Source organism: Pinus tabuliformis, chromosome 3_1, assembly GCF_031772625.1.
Source record: "Pinus tabuliformis cultivar Carrire ecotype Pingquan chromosome 3_1, CPIR1, whole genome shotgun sequence".
Classification (NCBI taxonomy): domain Eukaryota; kingdom Viridiplantae; phylum Streptophyta; class Pinopsida; order Pinales; family Pinaceae; genus Pinus; species Pinus tabuliformis.
In genome coordinates, this window is record NC_142301.1 from 652629292 (window position 1) to 652655838 (window position 26547).

Below are 26547 nucleotides of genomic sequence, written 5' to 3' on the forward strand. Positions count from 1 at the left end.
GCAGCCCTAAAAAAAATGCAGCACAATCGTTGCAGCTATTTACCTCGCATCTGCGACTAGTCGCCGAGGTACACCAAAATCCTGCGACGATCTGTCGCCAAGGTACACCAAAATCCTGCGACAATGCAGCAAAATAAAAATGGGTGAAGTCCCCAAGAGTATTGTCGTCGATTAGTCTACAACTCCCTGCGACGATGTCGCATTCCTCAACTCAGCGTACAGGCCTCTCCTTCCTGCAGCTCCGATACCATGTCAACAATTGCATATGGAAGACATGAATTGGCAAACAACACTAGAGGAGCTCACAGGTGCGGATCACCAGGAGCTCCTACAAGAAAATACGCTGCATAGGCTTCACATTAAACTCCCATAATAAATAGATACACTTAGTTAGGGATAGTAAATCAAATCCCTGAATGATAGGAACTGAATGTCCAAGAAAAGCACAATCACAACTATGTAACAATAATTACCTAATCTCCATTAATTCTAATAGAGTCTAGTGGATGTTCTCAAGGAGGTGATGTAGAAGGGCTAGATGTTGTTAACTCTGAAGGAAGTTATAACATTCGCGTTAAAATAAATAGATAAACCCCCATGGCAAGAGACAAGATGATGTTTGGGCCATAATAAAAGGATGCATGGCATCCATAGCATCCATGGCTTCCATGGGAGCTAGTTTGATGGGCATGCAAGGACGTGATAGTAGATGTGATCTACTTGAAATGGTTATCAGAAAGAGGACCAAGTGGATATGCAAGTATAACAGCATTGATCACACTTCCATGAATGTCAACCCTATTGTGGCAAGGGACATATGTGATTGGGTGATGACCCACCAAAGTAGCATAGTGAGGAACGAAATATTGACACTTTTCCACTTTAGGAAATAGTGACCGTGTGCATTCGATTATCTATACGATTTCTGGCATCAATATGAAATGACAATTGTTGGAAATCGATGTATAAATTACTCAGAGGATTGAGGGTTGAACATCACGGTAGGAACAACGGATTCATTGCTCAGGTACAACAAAGGGGTATGGTTGAATACATAAATGGTGAGTAATATGGTAATGTCTCATAGAGTGGAAATGAGAAGACTAGGCAGAAGCAATGTTAATGTCAAGGATGTTCACGCAGTATTTGATGAAGTGCTTTAATGAGATGATGGTTTTATTGGTCAGATGTAATCATGGGTCATGTTGAGGAGAGAGGCTAGAGGGGCTGGACTAAGCGAAATTGTGTTGGAAAAGGTAGATTCATGTATGGATTGTACAAGATAAAGAAGCAGAGTGTTTTCATATGGATCGCCCAAAGAAAATAATGGTGGAGATGGGGTGAATGGTGCTAATTTTTAATCAAGGAGGCAGCAGGGAAAATTTTAATAACCCCCCTTAAATTTACATGTATAATAAATGGGCGAATCTCCATGGTATATAGGAAAAATGGAAGGCGATATTATCAATAATATGATATGTATATATAATTTTTTGGCGAATCTCTCATGAGGCATGGCGAATATTTTACTCAATTATAAAATCTTGTGTTTATTGAATACACAAATGAAATCATTGCATTTCTTTAAAATATTTTTTGAAATCAAAATGACCGAAATTACATATCGCTAACCTAGTGGGTGTAAGATAAAATTCACCAGTGCCATTCACAGAAAGCATGAGAAAAAACCTAATACTATATATAAAACCAAGAAAAATTCAAATTCATCACTTCTAGGGACCTTGTAACCACCCTACCAATACACAAGTATGTTCTTGTTTGCAATTAAAGAAATTACCCAAATTACAATCTGTTTACTCCAGCATATGTTGGAAAGTTATAGAAGGATGACTAGTGCAATCAATCCATTCCTTTTAGCCCTGGATTTGTTTTAGTTTAAAACAGAAGTATACAAATATACTTGTCCAATGTCTATGCTTTAACCATTCACCTTAAGATGTTTTTACAATATAATTTCCTAAGTATATTTAATATATTCATTATCATAAAAACCAACCTATATCCATCTTAACTCCACATCTACCACTCTTAGGGGGATGAAATCTATTTATCCCTCTGAGCACTTGGTAGACCCAGAATTAAGATGGATCTAAGATGATAGAATTTCCCCTTTAAATAGTCTATGCTCACATGAATACCATGGTATTACCATGGGTCAATACCATGGGTTATCATAAACCTGGAGCTTAAAAATTACTATTAGTAATTTATAAAAATTAATAAAATTAATAGATGATTTTTATTTTATTTTTTATTTTAACGAAGCTAAAATGTTTAACATACATTAAATTACAACATCCATTTTTACTCTTGATCGGATCAAATATTTTTCACTCTATGCTAGCTTGCATGTCACAATATTTGATACCTCTTAGTAAATCCAGAGTAAAGATGGATCTATGCTGGTTTAATTCCCCCATTTAAATAGGCTACATTCCAGGTGAATACCATGGGTCAATACCATGTGCCATTTTGGTGAATACCATGTGCCATTTTTATTTTTATTAATACTAATATTAGGGTTAATAATGTTTTTTTGCATGGTATTAATAACAATCTAGTCCATGGTATTTGTCCCATAGTATTTTGCCCATAGGTTTCACCTAAATATAACGCATTTTTTGAGTGTTCGTAAATATAAGGTGACTTATGGAGTAAATATAAAAAAATGTTTTATTTGTTTACCATACCTCTCGTTTATTTATATTTTTATTAATTTACCATACCTCTTTTACAAATATGGTATTTGACCCATAGGATTCACTTAAATAAAATATCTTTCTTGAGCCTTCATAAATAGAACAAGGGTTATGGACTAAATATAAAAAGAAGTTTTATTTATTTACCATGTGTCTAGTTTATTTATATTTTTATTTATTTACCATACCTTTTGAGTAAGTATAAAAAGACGTTTTATTTATTTACCATACCTCCACTTTACTTGTATTTTTATTTGTTTACACCCTTGCATGTATATAAGGTGACTTATCGAGTAAATATAAAAAATGTTTTATTTATTTACCATAACTCTCATTTATTTATATTTTTTTTTAATTTACCATACCTCTTATAAATATGGTATTTTGGCATTTGGCCCATAGGATTCACTTAAATAAAACCTATTCTTGAAAATGGGCGAATGGATTCACTTAAATAAAACCTATTCTTGAAAATGGGCGAATGGAAGGTTGTAACTCCTAATTTCAATGGCTAAATTTACCTTTTTTACCCTCTCCCTTAAAATAAGGTGGGCTATTTGAGGTGATTTGTAAAAACGTACTACGATACAAAATATTCACCCACTAAAAATTTAAAACCCCTTAATTTCGCCAAAGGGCGAACATTCGCCCCTAAAATTTTCTATGGGAGGCAGTGTGTGATGTATCAATGTTTTAAAGGTTTTGGTTTGTGAAATATTGTTATAAGCAGGTGTATTATCATAAGAAGTCGTAAGACCTAATGTAGGCATACTGTTATGTGGGAGCACATATTATTGTAAGGCATGAACGGTTTTCTCAAGCATATATATAGTGCAGTGGCACATGGAGTCATCAAACTGTGGAATTGACCACTTGAAAAGGTATTGGGTGACAGGTGTATTAGTAACCTAGCTTGATGGGGGGAATGTGAGAACTAAGATAAGATGGGTGATGAATGGGACCAAGTCAATCTATGGGGGTCAAGCTTAAGGGGGGATTGTTAGAGTGGTTTAGTTAAACTTGACTCAATCAAGTTACCGGTGGTATTCCAGCTCCAAGTACATGTCACCCATGATTTTTCCCGTGGTATTCTTGTTTAATTTACCCTATTTAAAGGCTCAAAGCTCCATGGTAAGTCATCCCGCTAGCTAATGCGATTAAGCAACCATGTCTTTAGATACCACCACTTCCTTATGCTTTATAATCCATAACACACCACAAATATATCCCTCACCATAAATGCTCACGGGGAAACTTGAAGCTGAACTATATTATTACAATCTAGAAAAATGTCATCAAATTTCATCGATTTTGTTCATACTTACAAACCAAAGAACACGAAAATTATCAATGAAGATGTTGTACCGGCCTAAGGATTCTGACAAATGTTGGACAAGTTTTTTTGAGAATGGGGACTTTGTAAAGCTTGAGATAGTAGGTAGGTGGTAAAAAAGTATTTTGAGAATGGGGACTTTGTAAAGCTTGAGATAGTAGGTAGGTGGTAAACAAGTATTTTGAGAATGGGGACTTTGTAAAACTTGAGGTAGTAGGTAGGTGGTTGGCAAAATAGTGGAGTGGAACTAAATGAGAAAATTGAGGGCCTAGTCTAGGAATTCTGTGAGGATCTTATTCCGGGTGTGTCATGGGCTCAAAGGTCGAAGTGAAAAGAGGAGGTTCGAACCTAGGACGCCCTCATCGAGATGCTTCTTCACAATCTCATAATCCGAATTGACATATGTTTAGTAGGTGTAGAAAAGGGGTTTGAGCTTATAAGGCCTTTTCTCCTTAAATATGTACTGAATAGGTATAATAATATCGAATCTCCTTGCACACCCCCTTTGACAAGGACTCATATAAATTCTTCTTTCTCAAGAATGCAAATAGTCTCGCAGTTGTTCACGATGAATGCGATCACTACATGCCTATTTATTGATATCAATTGGTTCTCCAAATGAATTAAAGACATCTTGCAATCCTTTATTTCAAATGCACGTCATGTTCGGTTGTTTTTTTTGTAAAATTAGTGATGGAAGAACAAAGGATGATTACTTAACATGCCAAACATATTGTAAACTACCAAGGATAAGGTCGGTGATCACAAATACTTGAAGAACATCCACAAGTGTAAAATAATAGAAGTCGTGTGTTTAAATATAACCTGGTCATTGCTTGAATACGGTGTGTAACAAAATTACAATGGTGCAGTTTAAGTAATATAGTGTGTAACAAAAATTCAATGGTGGAGTTTAATTAATGGATGGAATGACATTTTTCATAAGATTTAGATAATTAAATTTTAACCTATCTTCCCACTTTAGAAATGTTGCAGCTGTCATCACTCCACTCCATTCCTTGGCGTTCACTGGAATCCACCTGACCAGCCAACAAGTCCTCAAGTTTTATGGCCTCTTTCAGCTCTGCCACTACTTCACTCATGCTAGGTCTACAGGAGCGTCCAGCCTGAACACATCTCGTCGCTACTTTGGCAACACAAGTCATGGATTTCATGTCGTAACTTTTGCCCAACATCTTGTCTATGATTTCTGTTAATGTGCCACCATCTTCATCTATTTCTCCTAGATACGGTGTTGCCTGTAGATATGCCAATAATTATTGTTAGTGTCTACCCGGACATGCACTACTAAACATTCTCTTGTCAATGCCGTCAAATATTCTTATTTTGGAATGATTGACGATACGAATCCTTACCCAGTGAATGATGCTTACTTCATCTTCAGCTAGTTTTGGATCTATGGGTGCTCTACCCGATATGATTTCCAGCAACACCACTCCGAAACTATAAACATCACTCTTTTTCGTCAACATTTGAATGTTGTAGTACCTGTGAAATTAACCCTTGGTAAACTGATTTTTATTTTATTTTATATATATATATATATATATATATATATATATATATATATATATATATATATATATATATATATATAAATTATGTCCTCTTAGTATTTAATTGAAAGCTGGGCGCGACCAAAAATTTAAAGAAAGCTTCTCAAGCATGATGGAAAATTTGGCAGTACTCGAACTTAATTCGTTTAACATAAAGAATAAAATTTGGCAGTACTCGAATTGAATTTGTTAAACATAATGAATATTGCAAAAAGAGTAAGTTATGTACTCAGGATCGAGGTATCCGAATGTTCCTTTCACTGCAGTGCTAACATGAGTAGCCTCTCCGTCATTTGTTTTCCTTGAAAGACCGAAATCCGCTACTTTTCCATTCAAGTCGTTGTCTAACAAGATGTTGGTGGTCTTTATATCCCTGTGAATTATCTTTTGGGCACAACCTACGTGCAGGTATTCCACTCCTTTGAATAGAAACCCACAAGTGGATAGCGTCAGATATGTGGTTAAGTATTATTTGTCCACTAAGAAATACTTAATAACTAGCGTTCAGATCATAAAAATGTCCTGAGCATTAAAGTAATTAAGAGAAATAGCTACCTTGCGTTGCATCTAAAGCTATTTTGAGCCTGGTTCTCCAATTTAGATTGGAATGTCATGCCCTGGGACCTGGTAAACAAAATAACAGAAGTAAATGCGTGTGGGTTACCTTGTCTATTCTATCGACTCAAGCAAGCATATCTGTCAGCTGAAGTATTTACTGTAAAGGTGATCCCTTAGGGAACCTCCCGACATGTACTCGTAGACAAGCATAAATTCTTTGGATTGGTTACAATAACCCAGTAGAAATACCAAGTTCCTATGATGAATTCTGGAAAGAAGATCAACCTGCATTCATAGAGTAAAATAACATGCATGAATTATAAATACATATACTACCAAAACTGGGTGGTTAAACATTGTTACATAATCCAAATTACACCATATTATATAATTAAAGAAATAAATAAATATACAAGAATCACCTCATTCATGAACTCCTGAAATCCCTGTTGGGAGAACTGCGACAGCACCTTTACTGCTATGTTTTTTCCTCGGGGTAATTCGCCTAAGAACACCGGTCCAAATCCCCCTCGACCGATCTCCCGAATAAAGCTTTGTGTGGCCGCTATCATCTCTTCCAGAGTGAAGACACTGAGCTTTGTTGGACCCATTGAGTAATCTGCAGTACATTCAAAGCACAAAAATCCTTCTAAACTACAGGTACGTTTCATATTATTTTAAAATTATATCTAATATAGCTAGCATTTCCCAACCTCCGGCCGCTAAAGATCTTCGTTCCTCTTCCAGCACAGTTCCCTGTTCTTTTCTCACGAATTTATTGCGGTACATAATAATAGCTACTATCAACGCTAAAGCAATGATTGGAATTCCGGTGAGGGTTGTTCTGAGGACAACGTTCAATTTATTCTCCTTTGTATAATGTAGAATGCATTGCCCCTTAGGGATCTGTAAGTAGGCGTTGTTGGGGATTTTTCTGGTAAAATCCCAAAAAACACACAAAATAAACTCCACACGGAGACAATGCTCTGTTTTGCTGCCACAGGATCTTTTGCACAGGGAAGCTTCAAAAATTAATTTATGAGAACAGAGTATTACACACCCACACAAAAATTTGTATTCATTAAAAATATAATGCCTTATACAAACTTCATCCTCTTTTACTGAGAGGGATTTACCAAAAAAAATACATTCAACAGAACTCTGTCTCCACCTGAGAATTTATACTGCTGGGTAAAATTCTCATTTTCTTTTACTACTGTAAAACCCCTTTTACATTACTGCTGTAAAACTATTTTTACATATGTAGTAAAAATTTTCATTACATTTACCAAAAAAAATTACTCACACCATACGCTCTTGGTTCCCTTTCGTTTGGACAACATCCAAAAATTACATTTCAACCTGGGTTTTTGTTTGGCATTGTTGTGCGTTCACACATACAAAAATTATCTTCATAAAAGGGTCTCCCCTGCTTCTTCACTTATGCACTGCTGTGCAATATTCACTTTACAGATTGTGAACCTATGCTACCCCCTATTTCCTTTCGCTACCGCGAGCTCACCTCTCTCCCATGAGAAAAAATGCAACAACCTGATTTTTTTGATTCGCACTGCTGTGCGGTATCACACCTGGCTTCACCACAGGTTGACACAACTTTTTTTTACCAAAAGCTTATGCGCTCCCTCCATTTTTCTTTATGCACTGCTGTGCAATATATCTTTTGGTTTTTCCCTGCAGCTTCATTTTACAATGGTCAACTGCATAAAAATTACACACGAGCTCTACATATATATGAATATTACATTGCGTATATAAAATGATATAATGACCATACATGTCATTAATATTCACCATACCTTCGTGCATAAAAAAACATTAAAACTAAAAAACTCTTATCTACTTTCTACGGGCATAATTAATGCATTGAATTATTATCGGCGGTCAACCAAACTTGGTTTTACTCCACGCAAGTATTTAACGTTGGCTCGAATGCAAGTTTAAATGATGGACGGCGGAGGACGAAGATGACAATCCGACGGTGGACGGAGATTTCGGAAGGCCTTTTCCCGCTGAACGTTAGGCTCTGAAATGTCAGTTCTGCTGACGTATACAGAGGACCACGGGTCCAAAAATGGTTGCATCGGAGGTGAGCGTACGGAAACTGCCTCACAGCAAAAGGCAGTCCGATGAGTGTCGGGTGGTTTTGCTGAAGCGGTTTTTCCTGCCGCGTGCTGGCTGATTTGATGGCGGATTCCCGCTGATCACTGCCCTGCCATCGCTATCCTGGTCCATGTCCACAAACTCTGCTGCAGTTGGAATTAATATTCCAACACTCCCCCTTAATTTCAACTACTGGGCATTCAATCATACCCAAACACTCCCTCACATAGAGGGATTCACCAACACTGCTGTTACAAGAACATCTTCCTCTCATAGAGGGATTCACTAAAATATTCTTCCTCACATAGAGGAATTCACCAACTGCTTCAGATGCAGTTCCACAACCAACAAAATAGTCTTCCTCTTAACAGAGGGATTCACCTGAGACTGTGCTTAAGAGCACCTTCCTCATGACAGAGGGATTCACCTGTGTATGCTAAAAAGCATCTTCCTCTTGACAGAGGGATTTACCACACTATGCTGAAAAGCATCTTCCTCTTGATAGAGGGATTCACCATGACACTGTGCTGAAAAGCACCTTCCTCTTTAACAGAGGGATTCACCAAGAACTTCACTTCCTCTCACGGAGGGATTACAACCAGACACTGCTTTAGATGCAGTTTCAAGACAATAAAAAACTTCACTGTATCTTCTGAAAAATACTCTCTCTCTGTCTTCAAAATCAACATTGCTGAAGCACTGCCGTGTCTGCACTGCTGTGCATTTTTCAAAAACAAAATACTCTGTCTTTTCTGGAACAATTTCTATGTCCCAGCTTACAAATTTACACTGTTGTGTGTAAATATTTCTTACATTCACTGCTGTTGCATATATTGCATTTCAGTTCAATTAACAACACACTCACTGCACTTACATTTACTGCTATAAGGAAAAATTTCTTTTACATGTGCTGCTGCCTATTACATTTCGTTTCTTCAACAACAATTTTTTTTTCATGTTGCTGCATTTTTCATATTCACACTGCTGTGTGTTTTTACTACATATTCTCCAACAACAAAAACAAGACTTACATTACCCTTTTCATTGCTGTGTGAAAAAATTTCATTGCATTCTCAAACACTAGGCATTTACGCTCTGCTGCGTTTTGCCCTCTTCTCATTTTTCTCTCACTGCTTTGCGTTTTCATTGCCAATACAAAACATTTCCATCTGCTGTGTATTACACTCACTCTGCTGTGAGTATATTCTCTCACATTACATAAAAACAAAACTACATTCCATTGCTATGCATTTCAATCCATGTGTTCCACAAAAAAAAATTCCATGCTGCTCTGCATTCTAATCCATGTGCTCCACACACAATAGTTTCCACGCTGCCCCTGTTCTATGTTCTACCTTCGCACTGTTGTGCGGGTCTCCTTGCTTTGCATTACAATGCATATGATTCACATCGAATTCATCTTCATCTTCACTCACACACTGTTGTGCGTTCTACTGCTTCTCATTTTTCTTATCGCGCTGCTGCACTTCACATTTCAACGCTGCCCCTTTTCCTTCTCAGCACTTCTGTGCATATTGCATTGCATATGCGATAAAAACATTACATTTTTCAACACCGCTGCATATTACATTTCAGAGGGATTAACAAAAAGATTTCATTTGCGCTCTAATGCGCTGCAATACATCCTCCACGCAGTCTCCATGCCCTGCAGACTTTTTTCTCTGCTTTTATGGCAGATTTAATTCCACATCTCTCCTCTATAAGAAGATAACTCAGCAAAGTCACAAAAATTATAGGCTCCCCCTTAATGTATGCATTGTTTTCCTTCAGCAAATTTTTCTCAAAAGAAACTTAGATCTACTGGGGAGCTCAAGGGGCTTTCAGACTGTATTTCCTTCTTTCTCCATACTTGTGTAACTTTCTTCTTTTGCATGGGTCTAGCTTGTGTAAGAGCCCATGTTAAGTTACAATCACGTGTCATATGCCCAATGTTATGACACTTGAAACATTCTACATTGTTCATGAATAAGAATTCATGATTTCTTCTTGCAAAATTGTTTCTTGGAGATTGTCGGAGACTACAACATCTATCTCTATGAAATGCTCTACAGTCTTTTGCCATATGACCAAAGTTTGAGCAAGAATAACAATAACCAAAAACTGAACTTTGGTACCTGGGAGATGGAGGTTTCCTTGATGTACTTCTGAAGCCTTGCTGCCTTGAGATCCTTTGATGATAACCATTGCATCTTGCCTCTTTGACATCAGCTACATTTCTTCTTGGAGCTGGTTTTCTGCTTGGAGTAGGATTTCTTCTATTGTAGCCTTCATTTTTCTCCTTGCCTTTGCTGAAACTAGGAGCATCACAATTTCTTTCTGGCTTCTTCGCATCTCCTTTGCTTAAATCATTTTCATTCTTGTTTGAGGGTTCACCTACATACCCAAGTCCCGATTTATCAGATGGAGATCTGTGATAGCTGAGCATGTCATCCAAGGCTTGAGAGCTCTTCATGATTTTTTTCATCCCTTCAACCTTTTTCTTGAGGAAGACTATTTCTTCTTCCAATCTTTCACATTCATTATTTTTCTTTGCAAGTTGTTCCTCAGTTTCTTCTTTCCTACGAGTAGCTTCAGCTGCTACTATTTTAAGAGAGATGATGTGTGTCTTCATTTTGGAGATTTCTTCATTCTTTGCTTGACTGCTCTCCATTTTCTTTTCAGCTCCTTGTGCCTGCTTCCTGGCTTCTTGTAATTCAGACTTAAGGGAGGAGACCTCTACCTTGTACTGTCCAATCTCTTCTACAAGCTTGTTCACTCTCTTGTGCCTTTGTTCAAGTTGATTTCACAAAATATCTTTCTGCTTCTTTGCTTTATTCAACTGATTTGTCAGGGATATGACTTCTTCATGATGCTTCATCTTGCTTTCATCAAGTTCCTTCTTAAGCTTGACGAGCTCTTCATCCCTTTCTTTTACTTGAAGCTTGATGAGGTCAACCTTCTCATTTTCAGCTTCTATGATGGGTTCAGAATTTTCTTCTTGACTGATGATCATGGTCAGTGCTCCCTTTGCATGAAGGTCATGAAGTCTGTTCCATATCTCCTTTGCTGATAAATATTTTCCTAGATTCTTCTTTACAGAATCAGGCAGTCCATCCAAGATTATTTTTGCTGCTTTTGCATTACACTCCTTGGATTCTCTATCCATCTTGCTATCATCAATCACTGATTCCCAGATTTCAATCCCTTTAGACTTTAAGAAAGCCCTCATTTTTATTTCCCATATATCAAAGTTCTCATCGAACATTGGAGCCTCGAATAGAATGCTTTCAAATAGATTGTTTTCTATTTTAATAGAAGAGGGAGACACAACCTTAGGGGATTTGGACACTTTCTTCCTCGACCTTGCCATTCTTAACTATGTTTAAAATACCTGACTGTGTTTTTAAAATGACTCACTGTTTCTTCAACAACAACACAGAAAATTAATCTGAGAAATACCTGGATTCTTTTGCTGAGTCTTCACACTGCTGGAGAAGCTTTTTCTGCTGCAACAAAAGGAACTCCTTCCTTCAGCTTCTTGAACACCTTCAAAGAGCCTAAGCCTACTCTGATACCACTCTTGGGGATTTTTCTGGTAAAATCCCAAAAAACAAACAAAATAAACTCCACACAGAGACAATGCTCTGTTTTGCTGCCACAGGATCTTTTGCATAGGGAAGCTTCAAAAATTAATTTCTGAGAACAGAGTATTACACACCCACACAAAAATTTGTATTCATTAAAAATATAATGCCTTATACAAACTTCATCCTCTTTTACTGAGAGGGATTTACCAAAAAAAATACATTCAACAGAACTCTGTCTCCACCTGAGAATTTATACTGCTGGGTAAAATTCTCATTTTCTTTTACTGCTGTAAAACCCCTTTTACATTACTGTTGTAAAACTATTTTTACATATGCAGTAAAAATTTTCATTACATTTACCAAAAAATGTTACTCACACCATACGCTCTTGGTTCCCTTTCGTTTGGACAACATCCAAAAATTACATTTCAACCTGGGTTTTTGTTTGGCACTGCTGTGCATTCACACATACAAAAATTATCTTCATAAAAGGGTCTCCGCTGCTTCTTCACTTATGCACTTCTGTGCAATATTCGCTTTACAAATTGTGAACCTATGCTGCCCCCTGTTTCCTTTCGTTGCCGCGAGCTCACCTCTCTCCCATGAGCAAAAATGCAACAACCTGATTTTTTTGATTCGCACTGCTGTGCGGTATCACACCTTGCTTCACCACAGTTTGACACAATTTTTTTTTACCAAAAGCTTATGCGCTCCCTCCATTTTTCTTTATGCATTGTTGTGCAATATATCTTTTGTTTTTTCCCTCCAACTTTGTTTTACAATGGTCAACTGCATAAAAATTACACACGAGCTCTACATATATATGAATATTACATTGCGTATAAAAAATGATATAATGACCATACCTATCATTAATATTCACCATACCTTCGTGCATAAAAAAAACATTAAAACTAAAAAACTCTTATCTACTTTCTACGGGCATAATTAATGCATTGAATTATTATCGGCGGTCAACCAAACTTGTTTTTACTCCACGCAAGTATTTAACGTTGGCTCGAATGCAAGTTTAAATGATGGACGGCGGAGGATGAAGATGACAATCCGACGGTGGACGGAGATTTCGGAAGGCCTTTTTCTGCTGAACGTTAGCCTCCGAAATGTCAGTTCTGCTGACGTATACAGAGGACCACGCATCCAAAAATGGTTGCATCGGAGGCGAGCGTACGGAAACTACCTCACAGCAAAAGGCGGTCCGATGAGTGTCGGGTGGTTTTGCTGAAGCGGTTTTTCCTGCCACGTGCTGGCTGATTTGATGGCGGATTCCCGCTGATCACTGCCCTGCCATCGCTGTCCCGGTCCACGTCCACAAACTCTGCTGCAGTTGGAATTAATATTCCAACACTCCCCCTTAATTTCAACTGATGGGCATTAAATCATACCCAAACACTCCCTCGCATAGAGGGATTCAACAACACTGCTATTACAAAAACATCTTCCTCTCATAGAGGTATTCACTAAAATATTCTTCCTCACATAGAGGAATTCAACAACTGCTTCAGATGCAGTTCCACAACCAACAAAATAGTCTTCCTCTTAACAGAGGGATTCACCTGAGACTGTGCTTAAGAGCACCTTCCTCATGACAGAGGGATTCACCTGTGTATGCTAAAAAGCATCTTCCTCTTGACAGAGGGATTTACCACACTATGCTGAAAAGCATCTTCCTCTTGACAGAGGGATTCACCATGACACTGTGCTGAAAAGCACCTTCCTCTTTAACAGAGGGATTCACCAAGAACTTCACTTCCTCTCATGGAGGGATTACAACGAGGCACTACTTTAGATGCAGTTTCAAGACAATAAAAAACTTCACTGTATCTTCTGAAAAATACTCTCTCTCTATCTTCAAAATCAACATTGCTGAAGCACTGCCGTGTCTGCACTGCTGTGCATTTTTCAAAAACAAAATACTCTGTCTTTTCTGGAACAATTACTCTGTCCCAGCTTACAAATTTACACTGCTGTGTGTAAATATTTTTTACATTCACTTCTGTTGCTTATATTGCATTTCAGTTCAATGAACAACACACTCACTGCACTTACATTTGCTGCTGTAAGGAAAAATTTCTTTTACATGTGCTGCTGCCTATTACATTTCGTTTCTTCAACAACAAAAAAAAATTCATGCTGCTGCATTTTTCATATTCACACTGCTGTGTGTTTTTACTACATATTCTCCAACAACAAAAACAAGACTTACATTACCCTTTTCACTGCTGTGTGAAAAAATTTTATTGCATTCTCAAACACTGGGCATTTATGCTCTGCTGTGTTTTGCCCTCTTCTCATTTTTCTCTCACTGCTTTGCGTTTTCATTGCCAATACAAAACATTTCCATCTGCTGTGTATTACACTCACTCTGCTGTGAGTATATTCTCTCACATTACATAAAAGGAAAACTACATTCCATTGCTATGCATTTCAATCCATGTGTTCCACAAAAAAAATTCCATGCTGCTGTGCATTCTAATCCATGTGCTCCACACACAAAAGTTTCCACGTTGCCCCTGTTCTATGTTCTGCCTTCGCACTGCTGCGTGGGTCTCCTTGCTTTGCATTACAATGCATATACAATGCATATGATTCACATCGAATTCATCTTCATCTTCACTCACACACTGTTGTGCATTCTACTGCTTCTCATTTTTCTTATCGCACTGCTGCACTTCACATTTCAACGCTGCCCCTTTTCCTTCTCAACACTTCTGTGCATATTGCATTGCATATGTGATAAAAAAAATTACATTTTTCAACACCGCTGCATATTACATTTCAGAGGGATTAACAAAAAGATTTCATTTGCGGTCTGCTGCGCTGCAATACATCCTCCACGCAGTCTCCATACCCTGCAGACTTTTTTCTCTGCTTTTATGGCAGATTTAATTCCACATCTCTCCTCTATAAGAAGATAACTCAGCAAAGTCACAAAAATTACAGGCTCCCCCTTAATGTATGCATTGTTTTCCTTCAGTAAAGTTTTCTCAAAAGAAACTTAGATCTACTGGGGAGCTCAAGGGGCTTTTAGACTGTATTTCCTTCTTTCTCCATACTTGTGTAACTTTCTTCTTTTGCATGGGTCTAGCTTGTGTAAGAGCCCATGTTAAGTTATAATCACGTGCCATATGCCCAATGTTATGACACTTGAAACATTCTACATTGTTCATGAATAAGAATTCATGATTTCTTCTTGCAAAATTGTTTCTTGGAGATTGTCGGAGACTACAACATCTATCTCTATGAAATGCTCTACAGTCTTTTGCCATATGACCAAAGTTTGAGCAAGAATAACAATAACCAAAAAATGAACTTTGGTACCTGGGAGATGGAGGTTTCCTTGATGTACTTCTGAAGCCTTGCTGCCTTGAGATCCTTTGATGATAACCATTGCATCTTGCCTCTTTGACATCATCTACATTTCTTCTTGGAGCTGGTTTTCTGCTTGGAGTAGGATTTCTTCTATTGTAGCCTTCATTTTTCTCCTTGTCTTTACTGAAACTAGGAGCATCATAATTTCTTTCTGCCTTCTTCGCATCTCCTTTGCTTAAAGCATTTTCATTCTTGTTTGAGGGTTCACCTACATACCCAAGTCCCGATTTATCAGATGGAGATCTGTGATAGCTGAGCATGTCATCCAAGGCTTGAGAGCTCTTCATGATTTTGTTCATCCCTTCAACCTTTTTCTTGAGGAGGACTATTTCTTCTTCTAATCTTTCACATTCATTATTTTTCTTTGCAAGTTGTTCCTCAGTTTCTTCTTTCCTACGAGTAGCTTCAGCTGCTACTATTTTAAGAGAGATGATGTCTGTCTTCATTTTGGAGATTTCTTCATTCTTTGCTTGACTGCTCTCCATTTTCTTTTCAGCTCCTTGTGCTTGCTTCCTGGCTTCTTGTAATTCAGACTTAAGGGAGGAGACCTTTACCTTGTACTGTTCAATCTCTTCTACAAGCTTGTTCACTCTCTTGTGCCTATGTTCAAGTTGATTTGACAAAATATCTTTCTGCTTCTTTGCTTTATTCAACTGATTTGTCAGGGATATGACTTCTTCATGATGCTTCATCTTGCTTTCATCAAGTTCCTTCTTAATCTTGATGAGCTCTTCATCCGTTTCTTTTACTTGAAGCTTGATGAGGTCAACCTTCTCATTTTCAGCTTCTATGATGGGTTCAAAATTTTCTTCTTGACTGATGATCATGGTCAGTGCTCCCTTTGCATGAAGGTCATGAAGTCTGTCCCATATCTCCTTTGCTAATGAATATTTTCCTAGATTCTTCTATACAGAATCAGGCAGTCCATCCAAGATTATTTTTGCTGCTTGTGCATTACACTCCTTGGATTCTCTATCCATCTTGCTATCATCAATCACTGATTCCCAGATTTCAATCCCTTCATACTTTAAGAAAGCCCTCATTTTTATTTCCCATATATCAAAGTTCCCATCGAACCTTGGAGCCTCGAATAGAATGTTTTCAAATAGATTGTTTTCTATTTTAATAGAAGAGGGAGACACAACCTTAGGGGATTTGGACACTTTCTTCCTCAACCTTGCGATTCTTAACTATGTTTAAAATACCTGACTGTGTTTTTAAAATGACTCACTGTTTCTTCAACAGCAACACAGAAAATTAATCTGAGAAATACCTGGATTCTTTTGCTGAGTCTTCACACTGTTGGAGAAGCTTTATCTACTGCAACAAAAGGAACTCCTTCCTTCATCTTCTTGAACACCTTCAAAGAGCCTAAGCCTGCTCTGATACCACTGTTGGGGATTTTTCTGGTAAAATCCCAAAAAACAAACAAAATAAACTCCACACAGAGACAATGCTCTATTTTGCTGCCACAGGATCTTTTGCACAGGGAAGCTTTAAAAATTAATTTCTGAGAACAGAGTATTACACACCCACACAAAAATTTGTATTCATTAAAAATATAATGCCTTATACAAACTTCATCCTCTTTTACTGAGAGGGATTTATAAAAAAAAATACATTCAACAGAACTCTGTCTCCACCTGAGAATTTATACTGCTGGGTAAAATTCTCATTTTATTTTACTGCTGTAAACCCCTTTTACATTACTGCTGTAAAACTATTTTTACATATGCAGTAAAAATTTTCATTACATTTACCAAAAAAAATTACTCACACCATACGCTCTTGGTTCCCTTTCGTTTGGACAACATCCAAAAATTACATTTCAACCTGGGTTTTTGTTTGGCACTGCTGTGCATTCACACATACAAAAATTATCTTCATAAAAGGGTCTCCCCTGCTTCTTCACTTATGCACTGTTGTGCAATATTCGCTTTACAAATTGTGAACCTATGCTGCCCCCTGTTTCCTTTCGCTGCCGCGAGCTCACCTCTCTCCCATGAGCAAAAATGCAACAACCTGATTTTTTTGATTCGCACTGCTGTGTGGTATCACACCTTGCTTCACCACAGGTTGACACAAATTTTTTTTACCAAAAGCTTATGCGCTCCCTCCATTTTTCTTTATGCACTGCTGTGCAATATATCTTTTGGTTTTTCCCTGTAGCTTCGTTTTGCAATGGTCAAATGCATAAAAATTACACACGAGCTCTACATATATATGAATATTACATTGCGTATATAAAATGATATAATGACCATACCTGTCATTAATATTCACCATACCTTCGTGCATAAAAAAAACATTAAAACTAAAAAACTCTTATCTACTTTCTATGGGCATAATTAATGCATTGAATTATTATCGGCGGTTAACCAAACTTGTTTTTACTCCACGCAAGTATTTAACGTTCGCTCGAATTCAAGTTTAAATGATGGACGGCGGAGGACGAAGATGACAATCGGATGGTGAACGGAGATTTCGGAAGGCCTTTTCGTGCTGAACGTTAGGCTCCGAAATGTCAGTTCTGCTGACGTATACAGAGGACCACGCGTCCAAAAATGGTTGCATCGGAGGCGAGCGTACGGAAACTGCCTGACAGAAAAAGACGGTTCGATGAGTGTCGGGTGGTTTTGCTGAAGAGGTTTTTCCTGCCGCGTGCTGGCTGATTTGATGGCGGATTCCCGCTGATCACTGCCCTGCCATCGCTGTCCCTGTCCACGTCCACAAACTCTGCTGCAGTTGGAATTAATATTCCAACACTCCCCCTTAATTTCAACTGCTGGGCATTCAATCATACCCAAACACTCCCTCACATAGAGGGATTCACCAACACTGCTGTTACAAAAACATCTTCCTCTCATAGAGGGATTCACTAAAATATTCTTCCTCAAATAGAGGAATTCACCAACTGCTTCAGATGCAGTTCCACAACCAACAAAATAGTATTCCTCTTAATAGAGGGATTCACCTGAGACTGTGCTTAAGAGCACCTTCCTCATGACAGAGGGATTCACCTGTGTATGCTAAAACGCATCTTCCTCTTGACAGAGGGATTTACCACACTATGCTGAAAAGCATCTTCCTCTTGACAGAGGGATTCACCATGAAACTGTGCTGAAAAGCACCTTCCTCTTTAACAGAGGGATTCACCAAGAACTTCACTTCCTCTCACAGAGGGATTACAACCAAACACTGCTTTAGATGCAGTTTCAAGACAATAAAAAACTTCACTGTGTCTTCTGAAAAATACTCTCTCTCTGTCTTCAAAATCAACATTGCTGAAGCACTTCCATGTCTGCACTGCTGTACATTTTTCAAAAACAAAATACTCTGTCTTTTCTGGAACAATTACTCTGTCCCAGCTTACAAATTTACACTGTTGTGTGTAAATATTTCTTACATTCACTGCTGTTGCATATATTACATTTCAGTTCAATGAACAACACACTCACTGCACTTACATTTACTGCTGTAAGGAAAAATTTCTTTTACATGTGCTGTTGCCTATTACATTTCGTTTCTTCAACAACAACAAAATTTTCATGCTGCTACATTTTTCATATTCACACTACTGTGTGTTTTTACTACATATTCTCCAACAACAAAACAAGACTTACATTACCCTTTTCACTGCTGTGTGAAAAAATTTCATTTCATTCTCAAACACTGGGCATTTATGCTCTGCTGCGTTTTGCCCTCTTCTCATTTTTCTCTCACTGCTTTGCGTTTTCATTGCCAATACAAAACATTTCCATCTGCTGTGTATTACATTCACTCTGCTGTGAGTATATTCTCTCACATTACATAAAAGGAAAACTACATTCCATTGCTATGCATTTCAATCCATGTGTTCCACAAAAAAATTTTCCATGTTGCTGTGCATTCTAATCCATGTGCTCCACACACAAAAGTTTCCACGCTGCCCCTGTTCTATGTTCTGCCTTCGCACTACTGTGTGGGTCTCCTTGCTTTGCATTACAATGCATATAAAATGCATATGATTCACATCGAATTCATCTTCATCTTCACTCACATACTGTTGTGCGTTCTACCGCTTCTCATTTTTCTTATCGCGCTGCTGCACTTCAAATTTCAACGCTGCCCCTTTTCCTTCTCAGCACTTCTGTGCATATTGCATTGCATATGTGATAAAAAAAATTACATTTTTCAACACCATTGCATATTACATTTTAGAGGGATTAACAAAAAGATTTCATTTGCGCTCTGCTGCGCTGCAATACATCCTCCACGCAGTCTCCATGCCCTGCAGACTTTTTTCTCTGCTTTTATGGCAGATTTAATTCCACATCTCTCCTCTATAAGAAGATAACTCAGCAAAGTCACAAAAATTACAGGCTGCCCCTTAATGTATGCATTGTTTTCCTTCAGCAAAGTTTTCTCAAAAGAAACTTAGATCTACTGGGGAGCTCAAGGGGCTTTTAGACTGTATTTCCTTCTTTCTCCATACTTGTGTAACTTTCTTCTTTTGCATGGGTCTAGCTTGTGTAAGAGCCCATGTTAAGTTACAATCACGTGTCATATGCCCAATGTTATGACACTTGAAACATTCTACATTGTTCATGAATAAGAATTCATGATTTCTTCTTGCAAAATTGTTTCTTGGAGATTGTCGGAGACTACAACATCTATCTCTATGAAATGCTCTACAGTCTTTTGCCATATGACCAAAGTTTGAGCAAGAATAACAATAACCAAAAAATGAACTTTGGTACCTGGGAGATGGAGGTTTCCTTGATGTACTTCTGAAGCCTTGCTGCCTTGAGATCCTTTGATGATAACCATTGCATCTTGCCTCTTTGACATTAGCTACATTTCTTCTTGGAGCTGGTTTTCTGCTTGGAGTAGGATTTCTTCTATTGTAGCCTTCATTTTTCTCCTTGCCTTTGCTGAAACTAGGAGCATCACAATTTCTTTATGCCTTCTTCGCATCTCCTTTGCTTAAAGCATTTTCATTCTTGTTTGAGGGTTCACCTACATACCCAAGTCCCGATTTATCAGATGGAGATCTGTGATAGCTGAGCATGTCATCCAAGGCTTGAGAGCTCTTCATGATTTTGTTCATCCCTTCAACCTTTTTCTTGAGGAGGACTATTTCTTCTTCCAATCTTTCACATTCATTATTTTTCTTTGCAAGTTGTTCCTCAGTTTCTTCTTTGCTACGAGTAGCTTCAGCTGCTACTATTTTAAGAGAGATGATGTCTGTCTTCATTTTGGAGATTTCTTCATTCTTTGCTTGACTGCTCTCCATTTTCTTTTCAGCTCCTTGTGCCTGCTTCCTGGCTTCTTGTAATTCAGACTTAAGGGAGGAGACCTCTACCTTGTACTGTCCAATCTCTTCTACGAGCTTGTTCACTCTCTTGTGCCTTTGTTCAAGTTGATTTGACAAAATATCTTTCTGCTTCTTTGCTTTATTCAACTTATTTGTCAAGGATATGACTTCTTCATGATGCTTCATCTTGCTTTCATCAAGTTCCTTCTTAAGCTTGACGAGCTCTTCATCCCTTTCTTTTACATGAAGCTTGATGAGGTCAACCTTCTCATTTTCAGCTTCTATGATGGGTTCAAAATTTTCTTCTTGACTGATGATCATGGTCAGTGCTCCCTTTGCATGAAGGTCATGAAGTCTGTCCCATATCTCCTTTGCTGATGAATATTTTCCTAGATTCTTCTTTACAGAATCAGGCAGTCCATCCAAGATTATTTTTGCTGCTTGTGCATTACACTCCTTGGATTCTCTATCCATCTTGCTATCATCAATCACTGATTCCCAGATTTCAATCCCTTCAGACTTTAAGAAAGCCCTCATTTTTATTTCCCATATATCAAAGTTCCCATCGAACCTTGGAGCCTCAAATAGAATGCTTTCAAATAGATTGTTTTCTATTTTAATAGAAGAGGGAGACACAACCTTAGGGGATTTGGACACTTTCTTCCTTGACCTTGCCATTCTTAACTATGTTTAAAATACCTGACTGTGTTTTTAAAATGACTCACTGTTTCTTCAACAGCAACACAGAAAATTAATCTGAGAAATACCTGGATTCTTTTGCTGAGTCTTCACACTGCTGGAGAAGCTTTTTCTGTTGCAACAAAAGGAACTCCTTCCTTCAGCTTCTTGAACACCTTCAAAGAGCCTAAGCCTGCTCTGATACCACTGTTGGGGATTTTTCTGGTAAAATCCCAAAAAACAAACAAAATAAACTCCACACAGAGACAATGCTCTGTTTTGCTGCCACAGGATCTTTTGCACAGGGAAGCTTCAAAAATTAATTTCTGAGAACAGAGTATCACACACCCACACAAAAATTTGTATTCATTAAAAATATAATGCCTTATACAAACTTCATCTTCTTTTACTGAGAGGGATTTACCAAAAAAAAATACATTCAACAGAACTCTGTCTCCAACTGAGAATTTATACTGCTGGGTAAAATTCTCATTTTCTTTTACTGTTGTAAAATCCCTTTTACATTACTGCTGTAAAACTATTTTTACATATGCAGTAAAAATTTTCATTACATTTACCAAAAAAAATTACTCACACCATGGTTCCCTTTCGTTTGGACAACATCCAAAAATTACATTTCAACCTGGGTTTTTGTTTGGCACTGCTGTGCGTTCACACATACAAAAATTATCTTCATAAAAGGGTCTCCCCTGCTTCTTCACTTATGCACCGCTGTGCAATATTCGTTTTACAAAATGTGAACCTATGTTGCCCCGTGTTCCTTCCACTGCCGCGAGCTCACCTCTCTCCCATGAGCAAAAATGCAACAACCTGATTTTTTTGATTCGCACTGCTGTGCTGTATCACACCTTGCTTCACCACAGGTTGACACAATGTTTTTTTACCAAAAGCTTATGCGCTCCATCCATTTTTCTTTATGCACTGCTGTGCAATATATCTTTTGGTTTTTCCCTGCAACTTCATTTTACAATGGTCAACTGCATAAAAATTACACACGAGCTCTACATATATATGAATATTACATTGCGTATATAAAATGATATAATGACCATATCTGTCATTAATATTCACCATACCTTCGTGCATAAAAAAACATTAAAACTAAAAAAACTCTTATCTACTTTCTACGAGCATAATTAATGCATTGAATGATTATCGGCGGTCAACCAAACTTGTTTTTACTCCACGCAAGTATTTAACGTTGGCTCGAATGCAAGTTTAAATGGACGGCGGAGGACGAAGATGACAATCGGACGGTGGACGGAGATTTTGGAAGGCCTTTTCCTGCTGAACGTTAGGCTCCGAAATGTCAGTTTTGCTGACGTATACAGAGGACCACGCGTCCAAAAATGGTTGCATCGGAGGCCAACGTACGGAAACTGCCTCACAGCAAAAGGCGGTCCGATGAGTGTCGGGTGGTTTTTCTGAAGCAGTTTTTCCTGCCGCGTGCTGACTGATTTGACTAATTTGATGGCGGATTCCCGCTGATCACTGCCGTGCCATCGCTGTCCCGGTCCACGTCCACAAACTCTGCTGCAATTGGAATTAATATTCCAACAGGGGTTTCCACACTAACTGTAACATACCAAAAATAGAGATTTTTTACGAACGTCCTCCATTTAGATTAATTACAATCTATGCTGGATTGGTTATCAATGTCTATGTCATTTTCAATTATAGAAAACAAGAAAGAAAATTGTTAATTCCACTTGCGGTTTGTCTCAAAACATAAAGAACATAAAATAGGATATATTTACCTGAATTTCACCAAACTATTGAGAAGCTGGGCAGGAATTGCACCACTGAAATTATTATTCCCTATATTCCTGTCGAAAAAATATTACTATATAAAACTTGCTCATTAATTTCATTTAACTTGGCTAAAATTAATTATCTTAATTTAATTTTGAACGAGAGTTGCCAAAAGATAAATAGAAAAGGAAGAAAGTAGTTGACGTACAACTCTTTTAGGTTTTTCAGTTCAGATAGCCAGAATGGAAAAGAACCGCTTAAAGAGTTGTTTTGTAGATATCTACACAATAGAGCAAAGTAAATTTTGGTTAATGAAGATACAGAGGCTCAATAATAAAACCAGATAAGCAGAAAATTAATTGTTGAAATGAAACTCACAGTTTTTCCAATATGGTTAGACTGGAAAAATTTGGGAACGGCCCCATGAAATAATTATTGCAAAGTGACCTGCAGAATTAAATTTCATCACGAACGGTATGTACTGCACATCTGATATAACATTCAAACACAAACTATGACCCGAGCCTCATCAGGATTTCTTCGAAATCAAATTCTGCTTACAATTTCACTAATGCTGTCAACTGTCCAATTTCGTTTGGCACCAATCCTGTAAGATTCTTTCCTGACAAATCGCTGGCAACAATACGCTTTTCGTCAACCTACAATTTCACCTATGAATCTCCTCAATTTTATGATTTCAACCCTAAACACATGAAATAATCAAACTTACATTTCCGAAATTCTTATTGGCGAAGAATTGCTTTCACAGACAATTCCTTTCCATGGGATCAAAAAGCAAGGATCGGAAATCCAATCTTTTACGCCAAACCTGCTTTTGATGGCCTCTAGAGCTTTAACTGCATTATAAAAACTACTTTGGTTAGAAATTGAATCATAATATGAACCATTCCAATCTCTAAACGTCAGTGAGGTAACTTACGATCTTGTGCATATGTTGCCGGTTGGGTGTCAACTATTTTGTAAATCTCATAAGCGTTGAGTGTGGGACCAATAGTAGCATCACTCGTGTTCTCAAAGGCAAAGTAGAAGTTATCTGTTCGATTGGATATGAATGTTAGCTCCAAGGTAGAATAATTGCGCGGAATTGTAATGGCGTCAGATCGAAAATCATCATTTATGTTCACGTAAAATGATCTCAATTGAGACATATTTAGCTTCTCGATCTCTGCAAAATATAATAGCAGTAACACTTTGTGACCAGAGATCGGATCAGGGAGTGGAAACCCCCCCGTTGTACTTATAACTGCTGCCGTTTGCATCACAGCAGGTGGAGGAAGTTCCTTGGTATCATTTGTTGAAATGGGCTCCTCAGTACTCACAAACTGTAGATCAATAGAATTAGTCGTAGGCAGGAACTGGTCCCAGATCCGGTCGAACTCGTCCCGAGGATAGCTGTTTTATAAACCATGCAAAGCCATTCAACTCAGTCATTACAAAAAAATATAACCAGTGCTCACATATCAAATTTCATATAGTCATGTGGTACTGCCATGGAAAGATCTAAATTTATTAACTGGCCGTAGGAAAATGGCTTACAATGAATATCAACGAGACTAGCTGGTTAATTGTGACTCTTAGATTTCCATAATTAAACAACAACAACAAAACAAATAAATTAATAGAGAAAAAAAAAAAAAAAACACAAAGATATAAAAATTAAAGAAGGTCAAAATTTTTTTATTGCCACTGAATGGTTGATTATTACGCTTAGATTTCCATAAATAAATGCATACAGCCCAAAATATTTACCTAATCTGATCAAGCTGATTTCCACCAACATCGTCTCTGTATGGTGACATTAACATTGTCCCTGGCTTAGCCTGTCCGTACATGCCTGGTTTGAGCTTCCTCATTTGGATACCAGAGATAAAGGGATCATCAACCTCCGAGGTTCTAATCAAGCAAATGTACAGCACTCGACCAGAACAAACAAATATTGTTTCATTGTAAATTGAAATGTCTCGATCTGAGATCGATACATTTCCCCTAGCTAACATGCCTGGTGTCTCAATAGAGAAAGCGAAGCTTGGTAATCGTTTGAATCCACTGTAATTTCCAACGACAAACAATAATCTTAAGAGGTAAGGCACATCGGGGACCACAGGCAATTGATAACAAGACTTTTCAAGAGGCTTTGGGAACACCCGTAGACTGTGCATGCCATAACCGTAGGCCTCGTCGCGGAGCTCTGCTGTCTGACCCACGTCTATGTAGTTAGCATCAGTGACCCATGTCATATTGTCTTCCCATGCTTCATGAACTGCTTTCCTTCCGCAACGGATGCTCAAAAATCCTTCCACGAGACCAGATATCAGTTAGTAAAACAATATCTTCTCAAAAAAATGTAAAAAAATATCAAAAATCCTTCCACGAGACCAGATATCAATTAATAAAACAATATCTTCTCAACTAAATGTAAAAAAATGATCGATGAGCCTTATCAAACAACAAGATATCAAATGACAATTCTAAAAGTTGGACAAAACAGAAACCCTGCGTTATGCAACTGCCCCATTTGCCAGTAAACTATAAGAGACAGTAAACTCAAGAGCACTCCGACTGGCGTTATGCAACTGCCCCATTTGCCATACTGAATTTTGTCCATGATTTCACCCATATTTTTAAAAAAATTGCTCTAGAGATCTAACGATAGATTCAAAAGAAGATTTGGAACAAATGGCTCCCTATTTCTGGAGAAATGAAGAGTGTTCTTTACCAGTGGTTCCCTGGTCTTTCCCTATGTTCGACCTCTCTGTAATATATTTCTTCTGCACTGTGTGACACTCTTGGATAAGGGTCTCTCCAAGGGTTAGGGTTGTCCACTTATCCCGATTGCAGATTCTTAGCAACCGCTTACGTGGCATGTTCAGGCCAACCTCTCCGTCTCCGTTTACATAGACGGACGCAGGCGACGGGCAGGGATTACCAGAGCTATTTGTGGTCAGAAAACTTTCGCAGCCTGAAACCTAGGGAAAGCCATCTTCCTATGCTATAGGGTATTGAATGCTTTGACAGTGACCGTGACAGTGGAGGATTCAAGAATGTAAATACATGAGCAGGACTTACCATAAAAGAAAGGTCATCCATCCCGCCCCCCTGTGCATCAGGAAGGATCATCCATCCCGGCCCCCGTGCATCAGGAAGGGTAAGGACGATTTAAACGACTCATCTTTTAAGGTAAGGACGATTTAAGTATAGGAAGTGGGTAAACCAGTGAAACCTCTTAATCCGAACAGATAACGGACAGCTGCCACTTGCAGCACGCTTTCCAAGATTCCTGTCCACTTGCAACACTGTGGTTTGAATTGCGTGTCCAACTTGTGGAATGGAGCATACAATGTTGCTTCGTTTCAACGCACGAGTTCGTGACAGTGACAATGACACTTTACAATACCTGTAAGGTTAGGCAAACGTTATTTCCAACGCTATAGATCCATAAATAATACAAATATAGGTCGCGCAAAATCGAAATCAAATCACATCATAGACGTGT

General features: G+C 38.0%; 1 protein-coding gene across 1 annotated transcript in view; it reads right to left on the reverse strand.

The window, feature by feature from the left end:
- The window catches only part of LOC149188741 (putative LRR receptor-like serine/threonine-protein kinase At1g51860), a 39445-nt gene extending 13297 nt beyond the window's left edge, over positions 1 to 26148 (reverse strand). Inside the window, exons 1-11 of the mRNA XM_089410051.1 lie at positions 24804 to 26148; positions 23974 to 24446; positions 23764 to 23890; positions 23595 to 23666; positions 23412 to 23480; positions 23203 to 23313; positions 23039 to 23107; positions 22656 to 22814; positions 6902 to 7122; positions 6611 to 6807; positions 6371 to 6473 (exon numbers count right to left, since the gene is read on the reverse strand). Of these exons, the coding sequence (XP_089266177.1) occupies positions 6371 to 6473; positions 6611 to 6807; positions 6902 to 7122; positions 22656 to 22814; positions 23039 to 23107; positions 23203 to 23313; positions 23412 to 23480; positions 23595 to 23666; positions 23764 to 23890; positions 23974 to 24446; positions 24804 to 25291 (2089 nt within the window). The 5' untranslated portion in view covers positions 25292 to 26148. The remainder of the gene's footprint in view (positions 1 to 6370; positions 6474 to 6610; positions 6808 to 6901; positions 7123 to 22655; positions 22815 to 23038; positions 23108 to 23202; positions 23314 to 23411; positions 23481 to 23594; positions 23667 to 23763; positions 23891 to 23973; positions 24447 to 24803) is intronic.
- Between the last annotated feature and the right edge of the window lie 399 nt (positions 26149 to 26547).